Consider the following 8,740-nt stretch of genomic DNA (forward strand, 5'->3'; position numbering starts at 1 on the left):
ATAAAAATATTTGACCTGAGAAGCTATTTATTTTCAGTTAAAACAGATTTTGGTATATGAGTGAATCAATGGGTGAATACATAAGTTTAAGCAACAAAATATAGTTGTTGTTTTTATCAAGGTGGCACTACACAGACCAACAAGTTTTCTGTATGACATCAGTCTACAGATAATAAATAAAAAATACAATAGACAAACAACAATGCTTCAGAATGTATCTTTATTGACAACACAAATATAAACACTACAGAAGCTCTTTAATGTAATTAATGTGTCTTTATTGACAACATGAATATGAACATTACAGAAGCTCTAATGTAATGAATGCGTCTTTATTGACAACATGAATATGAACATTACAGAAGCTCTTTAATGTAAAGCTATCAGGACAGTGGTGGAAGAAGTACTCAACATTTTAAAAGTACAAATACCATTTACAAGTACAACTTACAATTGAGACATTTACACTCTTATCCAGAATGACTTACAAGTAACCACAATGTAGAAATACTCTATTACAAGTAAAAGGTCTGTAAAAGTACAGAAGTATTTCCATTAAAACATACTTACAGTACTCTTTATGCAGAAGGGCCTATTTAACCTTTTTATATTTGTCAAAATATAGCAGATCTACAAGCTCATAATGTGATGCATTGCAAGACGTTGTGAGCTTGTATATCTGCTATTTTTGGAAGAGTTGAAGTATAACATTATGCTTAAAATATATGTTTTGCTTTAATAATCCAAATCTACAAAGTACCTTAAAGCAATCAAATAATTATAATGGAGTAAAAAGTACAATATTTGCCTCTGAGATGTAATGGACCCCAAATCAATATGTATTTATCTAAAGACCCCCATCTGGGACCCCCATCTGGGACTCCCATGAGAGTAGATTTGTGATTTTGTATTTTCTAAATTATTCCTCATGTTTCGAGATTCTGTATTTCAATGTATGTATTTTTAAATAGGAAATCTACAGGCTCACAACACACCAGTGTGAGCTTGAAGATCATCATAAAATACGGGTTAAAGTGATTTATGTATTTACTTTGTCTTTTTATTTTGCTGGGGACCCCCCGAAGGACACCCCACTTTGAGAAACACTGAAATTGAGTATTGAAAAAGGTAAATAATGAAGTCAAGTAAAAGTATCTCTAAATTGTACTTAAGTAGAGTATTTGAGTAAATGTACTCAGTGAGTTTCCAGCCGTGTCAGTAGCAGAGTTACAGAGAATAGAGCAAAAAACCACTGAATGTGTTGTGAAAGTTTGTGTCATCTTTGAGATACTGGTTGCGAGGCGCCTTCATGTACACTTTGTCTCCCTGCTCCATCTCTACGATCACTCCATTAGATATGTATTCAAACCCTGCATGATTATTGTATCCATGGTTATACATGAGCTGCTGATTATTTTTTAGCATTTGGATGTGCACATTCTTTGATGATCCATAGTTAGCTGCAGTGAATCTGAACTGATAAACTCCTTTCACAGGTGCGGAGAACTGACCTGGAACACACACGCGCGTGCATACACACACACACACACACACACACACACACACATACACACACACACACACACGCACGCACGAATGAGCACACAAATGAGCACACACAAACACACACATGTACACACACATGTACACACACATGTACACACACACACACACACACACACACACACACACACACACACACACACACACACACACACACACACACACACACACACACACACACACACACACACACACACACACACACGGATCATGTTGACACTTTTAAACACTCTTTGATTGATAGAAAATAAGTCATTTTTTGGGTGAACTACTCCTTTAAGCTCCATTTTTTTAAGGAAATATTTCAAAAAAGATGATCTACAAGCTCACAATGAGCCACATAGCAACATGTTGTGAGCTTGTAGATCTGATATTTTTGAAGAGTGTTTGGATATTTTAGCCTGTAATGACACAGCAGAGTTAACCCTTCACATGCTGTTACTGATGTTTTCACAGAGATGCAAGTTGTATCATTAGTTGGTGATAGATAATTGATTGTGTAAAGCTCATTAACATAATTAACTGGATATTTCACTTTCAAACATGTTTGGGCTCATTTTGACGTCTACTCTGACTCAGACAGTTTTACGTTTATTGATTCAGTATTTAGATATTTGATTAACTTTATCAGACACGCCCGCTTCCTATACAAACCAATTCTAACTTCAAACTCCATTTTAGCCATGTTAGACTCATTGAAAACACCCGTCCTTGGTTTTATTGTATTTTTTCATTATAATTGTATTCTTTCATTTTCCCAGATCTTTTTTTTTTAAATCAAGCACCCCATATATAAAAACTATATGGGGTGTTCACAAAATCCCAAGTAGACGTTAAAATGACCCCAAACATGTTTGAAAGTGAATTCTCCCTTTAATCACTTAATGTAAAGCTCATTAACATAATTAACGTAATCACTTAAAGGGTAAGTGATATGTTTTTGTTAACATAAGCATATAGCTCTATATTGTGATAGTAATAATCATCAAACTTGAAAATATATTTTCAGTTCATTGAAGAGCTGGAGAGACATGGAGACCCACTCAACACTCTATAGTAATGATTACTATCACAATATAGAACTATTTAACACTGTTACTGAACAAACACTCTATAGTAATGATTACTATCACAATATAGAGCTATTTAACACTGTTACTGAACAAACGCTCTATAGCAATGATTACTATCACAATATAGAACTTTAACATTTTAACAAAACACTTTTTGTTTTCACCAAAAAGATCACTTAACCTACTTTTAATGTAAAGTTAATTAACATAATTAACTTAATCATCACACACCTGTAGATGTACTGTAGGCGTTGCCGATGTTAGAGTGAACTCTCTGATAACGCAGATTTCCATAAGCAATGTATCCATTACCCAGAAAATAAGCAGAGAAGGCCACCTTAGGTTGGTCTGTCAACACAGGAGCATTATCACATTATTATATGATTATAAAAGCATATATTATACTGTTAATGATCATAATATTATCTATATTACTATGAAAGCATATCTTATACTCTTAATGATCAAATAGTTTATATTATTATGAAGATCTCCAACTAGATGGCATTTTTCAGCAGATGATAAAAACCTCCACTGATGTGTTTTTCCTGTCTAAAATGTGTTAAAGCCACAGTACTGACGTATCAGATTAATATTCTTATAATTTCTGTGTCATGTAGATCAGCTATAGCATCTTATAGCAGCTAATAGCAACTTGTAGATCTGCTATTTTGGTTTGATTATTATTTCCAAACTGTCTCGTACGTTAAGTAATTCTGATTTTAGGACTTCTTGAATATGTTTGGGGGATATTTATAACTTTCACTCCACTACAATGCAAGGACAAATATTATACTTTTGACTCCACCAAATTTCTAGAGAAGGTTGTTTTCTCAGCTCCAAGAATTGTAGAACACATTTATTGACTCTAAAACTGGTGAGTCAAACTGCACAACCAATAATTAAATTTGTAGCTATGATTCTCTGCTTTCATGAAAACGCATAACTAAAATGGACCCCCAAAAAAAGAAAATAATATTAATATAAAATTACTAGTTGTCGGTCAAATTCAGCCACATATTATACTATGTACTTAATTATACTTAATAATAATAAAAAGCATGACAAAGTAATATCAACAACATAGAATATTTGCTCTCTTGTGGTATTGTCTAGTCATAGTGTATGGAAACTAATGCCGAACCTGTGAAATTATGTTTCACTCCACGGTTCACTTAGTTCTGAATTGGAACGCATGGATAATAATAATATTAATAATAACAACAGTTGTATGAGCTGATAATGTATGGAGTGGGACAGACATTGTGAGGTACAGGAGGGGGCTGGAACATTCATACTGCATTCTACTAGGAAATATGTGAATGTTTTATTATTCAATAATACATTCTACTAGGAGATATGTGAATGTTTTATTATTCAATAATACATTCTACTAGGAGATATGTGAATGTTTTATTATTCAATAATACATTCTACTAGGAGATATGTGAATGTGTTTTATTATTCAATAAAACATTCTACTAGGAGATATGTGAATGTTTTATTGTTCAATAAAACAGGATGTTGGTGTAGTGGTGATAACAGTGGGATGTGATTTGTGTTTGTTGCTTTTAAAAGGTGTAGATGCAGAATTTAAAAGTAGTAGTTTGTATGTTGACATTATAGGAGGACCAGTATACTGATCATTGATTAAGTCCAATAGACTTGTAACTAAGACATGTTTCTACAGGTCACATGATCAGTGGTGTTTCTACAGGCCACATGATCAGTGGTTCTTCTATAGTTCAAATTTAAAGCCACTATTTGGTTTAGGCTGCCTTCTAACCAGTTTAGACCAGTTAACACTTCATCTGTATGACAGCAGCCTGCCTTCTAACCAGTTTAGACCAGTTACCACTTCATCTGTATGAACGCAGGCCATCTAACTTTGACACATCATTGCTCTTTGGAACTTTTAACAAGGGGTTAAAACATAACATGTTTGCTAAAAGTGATAATAGTTATAATACCTGTTATGAGTCTGCTCACGTTCTCCACTCGATTGTCACTTACATTCAGCCTCATCTCAACGACGGACAGCTGAGCTGAAATAATAACATCAAATCACTCATTAATACTCATGCAGTTTGATTTAAAAACCATCAATTTCAGTAGTTGATTTAATTTGACGTGTGTGTGTGTGTGTGTGTGTGTGTGTGTGTGTGTGTGTGTGTGTGTGTGTGTGTGTGTGTGTGTGTGTGTGTGTGTGTGTGTGTGTGTGTGTGTGTGTGTGTGTGTGTGTGTGTGTCCTGCAATCTTTTTTTTACACACAAACACCCTCACACATACACTCACCCAAGCGCACGCACACACACACACACACACACACACACACACACACACACACACACACACACACACACACACACACACACACACACACACACACACACACACACACACACATTGTATTCATTATAGAGCACAAAATATTTGCTAAATGTGAAGTTATAATACCTGCATTGTGTCTGTTCAGTTGCTCCACCCTCATTTCTACGCTGGACAGCTGAGCTTGGTTGGCTGAAATAATCACAATATTAACATTCATTATATCAGTCATTAATACTCATGCAGTTTCATTTAAAAACCATCAATTTCAGTAGGTGTGTGTGTGTGTGTGTGTGTGTGTGTGTGTGTGTGTGTGTGTGTGTGTGTGTGTGTGTGTGTGTGTGTGTGTGTGTGTGTGTGTGTGTGTGTGTGTGTGTGTGTGTGTGTGTGTGTGTGTGTGCGCGCGTGCGTGCGCTAGGGCTTTCACGACTAGTGATTTTTACTAGTTGACAAATTTGACCCACTGGTAGTCGACTAGTCGAGGTTTACCTATTATGTAATAATAAAGACGCTCTGGGACATGGCGTTCTGCTGCTACAATAAGGAATGGAAACTGGACTCGCCAAAATTACTGTATCTGCCGTGTCTCTCGTTAAACAAGGTACACAATAAATCCAGCTGGTGTTCAATAACTAGCCCTGAAACATGACTGATGGAACTTCAACCTGGTTCTTGCACTTTCTCCATTTACGACGACCCGTACATCTACATAAACGTTCAGATTTAAAATATAAAGTGCTAGGAAATATGTGAATGTTTTATTATTCAATAAAACATTCTATTAGGAGAAATGTGAATGTTTTATTATTTGATAAAACGGTCTACTAGGAGATATGTGAATGTTTTATTATTCTACAGGCCACATGATCAGTGGTTCTTCTATAGTTCAAATTTAAAGCCACTATTTGGTTTAGGCTGCCTTCTAACCAGTTTAGACCAGTTAACACTTCATCTGTATGACAGCAGCCTGCCTTCTAACCAGTTTAGACCAGTTACCACTTCATCTGTATGAACGCAGGCCATCTAACTTTGACACATCATTGCTCTTTGGAACTTTTAACAAGGGGTTAAAACATAACATGTTTGCTAAAAGTGATAATAGTTATAATACCTGTTATGAGTCTGCTCACGTTCTCCACTCGATTGTCACTTACATTCAGCCTCATCTCAACGACGGACAGCTGAGCTGAAATAATAACATCAAATCACTCATTAATACTCATGCAGTTTGATTTAAAAACCATCAATTTCAGTAGTTGATTTAATTTGACGTGTGCGTGTGTGTGTGTGTGTGTGTGTGTGTGTGTGTGTGTGTGTGTGTGTGTGTGTGTGTGTGTGTGTGTGCATGCGTGTATGTGTGCCACAAAAACTGGGAGTAGTGCAGTAAGGTTTAGTGTTTCTATATGATTACTTGTCAGGCCTTCAAATCCAGTTCTATTGGTGATTTAGTTCCCATATTGTGTTCAATGTTTTTATGTGTGTGACTATTTTCATGGCAGAGCCCTGAACAATGTTTGTTCCATGTTTGGTGTGGATCGGATTAACGGTGCACCTCACAAGTCTGGATGTTATGTTTGTGACATTGTGTGCAAGAACAGTACTGGGGTTGCCTAGAGATGATCAGAATCAACAGCCACACTAATCAGTATGTATTGTCAGAGTTTTCAACATGAGTTTTCTAACAATGAAAGTACATTACCTGCATTGTGTCTGTTCACTTCCTCCACTCGACCCTCACTTAGATTCAACCTCATTTCTACGCTGGACTGTTTAGCAAGGTTGGCTGAAATCATCACAATGTTAACATTAAATCACTCATTGATACTCATGCAGTTAAATGAAAACACCAGTAGTAATTACAGTTAATCTGATTTGACCAAAAATATGAATTTTAAATGAATTCTATGAATCAAATATGAGTGAGGGAGAGGTTCTGTTGAACCTGATTTTAGCCTAGAGGTCATATACTTATATGTATAAAATAAAATCTGGCTGTGACGGTAAGCAAGGAAAACATAAGGTAAGACATCAAATGAAATGTTTAACTATTTTGTTTAAGTTTGAGCCCAGATTATGAGAGATTTTAGGCATTAATTATTTTTCACTCTCAAGGGTCATTTTGACCCAGCCAGTATGTGTTAGTCGGCAAGAAAGCTCAGTCAAGCAAGTGTTAAAACACTTCTGGGTCATTTTGAAGTCTACTTTGGCTTTTGTGTTTCACCCCAGACAGTTTGTATGTTGCTTGATTCAATATTTACATATTTCATATTCATGTTATAAGACATGGATGATATTGTTACTTTATGGCACCTGAAATTTATGTCATATTACGGGACATAAACATTAATTATTTCCCCCTAAGATACGGTACAGTATGTCACAAGGACAACTTGAGAGAACGTCAGTTTCCATTAGGACAGAATCAAAATATCCACTTGAACCCCTGCATCTCTAATCTTGTGGTAACGTTCACCAAAAATAGCCGATCTACAAGCTCACAATGCGTTACTTTGTGATGTGTTATGAGCTTGTAGATCTGCTATTTTTGGTGAAGAGATTTGGTGTAGATGGATAAAGAGCGCAAGCAAATCCAGTATAGAGGGTTATGGTTAAAGTGGTTAAACTGAAGTGATTTTGATCAATTCCAAATATTATCAAAGTATTCTGCGGAACCCCTGGACTTGTGTCAGGGCACCCAGGGTGTCACAGCACCCACTTTGAGAAACCCTGCGTTATATTACATAAAGGGTGCGTTCGGAAATATAGCACTGAGCGCACTGGCCAATACAAACTAATAGGCGAGTGCGCTCCCGGTGCGCATTTCCGAACACAACCAAAATGTTGGCTAAATATGAAGTTATAATACCTGCATTGTGTCTGTTCAGTTGCTCCACTTGACCTTCACTTACATTCACCCTCATTTCAACGCTGGACAGCTGAGCAAAGTTGGCTGAAATCATCACAATATTAACATTAAATCACTCATTAATACTAATGCAGTGTGATTAAAACACCAGTAGTAATTACAGTTAATCTGATTTTACATAAAAATATGAATTTTAAGAATGTGCATGGTCGTGCCCGTGGGGTTCAACCGGACCTCTTTCAGATGCACATGAGCGCTCATGTGCTTGCATCCCAGTGATCCATAGTCGGCTATTAGACCTCCGTCTAAAACCGGGTTATGGTCTAACAGTGAATGTTTTTTCAACGTCTATTCTTAGCCTAGACGTTGATTAGCTGTTTTTTAAGCGTCTATATGTATACATTTCAACTGCAATATAGACGGTCTATGTATAGACGCTTAAAAAACAGCTAATCATCGTCTAGGCTAAGAATAGACGTTGAAACAACTTTCACTGTTAGACCAGTTATAACCTGGTTTTAGCCTAGCCGTTAGATGTATTTTAGACGTCTAATAGCCCGAAAAATGCTCAGTAGGGTTGTAGCGTTTTTTCATGCATGAGACTTTTAGCCTGGAAATGTTTAAAAGTTGACTTTCCACGTGTCGCGGACATCTTGGATTTATGAGCTCTATACGCCTGCTGGTACATGCCATACAATACTGTCTGCAAAAAACTGTTTAGTTTAACAGTGGGCAACCATATTTTGGTGTGACCATGCCCTAAGGAATGCTTTACAAAAATTCTCCAAAGGGTAGGTAAACGATAGAAAAGCAGTAATTTCTTGGGTGAACTACCCCTTTAATCTGATTAAACCAAAATATATGAATTTTAAAGCTTTCTCTTGTAAATTCTATGAATCAATATTTAATT

At 36.1% G+C, this 8,740-nt stretch overlaps 1 protein-coding gene across 5 annotated transcripts in view; it reads right to left on the bottom strand.

The window, feature by feature from the left end:
- Positions 1-201: 201 nt before the first annotated feature.
- Positions 202-8,740, bottom strand: part of LOC308098376 (uncharacterized protein) — a 16,914-nt gene continuing 8,375 nt past the window's right edge. The window contains exons 6-12 of one of the 5 annotated variants that reach the window (XM_080446701.1): positions 7,831-7,914; positions 6,664-6,747; positions 6,076-6,150; positions 5,094-5,156; positions 4,607-4,681; positions 2,868-2,984; positions 202-1,511 (exon numbers count right to left, since the gene is read on the bottom strand). In XM_080446701.1, coding sequence (XP_080302827.1) covers positions 1,228-1,511; positions 2,868-2,984; positions 4,607-4,681; positions 5,094-5,156; positions 6,076-6,150; positions 6,664-6,747; positions 7,831-7,914 — 782 coding nt within the window. In that variant the 3' untranslated portion in view covers positions 202-1,227. The remainder of the gene's footprint in view (positions 1,512-2,867; positions 2,985-4,606; positions 4,682-5,093; positions 5,157-6,075; positions 6,151-6,663; positions 6,748-7,830; positions 7,915-8,740) is intronic. The other 4 variants (XM_080446702.1, XM_080446703.1, XM_080446705.1 and 1 more) reach the window with 4 other exon arrangements.

This window comes from Gymnoscopelus braueri (genome assembly GCF_963280865.1).
Source record: "Gymnoscopelus braueri genome assembly, chromosome: 13".
Taxonomy (NCBI): domain Eukaryota; kingdom Metazoa; phylum Chordata; class Actinopteri; order Myctophiformes; family Myctophidae; genus Gymnoscopelus; species Gymnoscopelus braueri.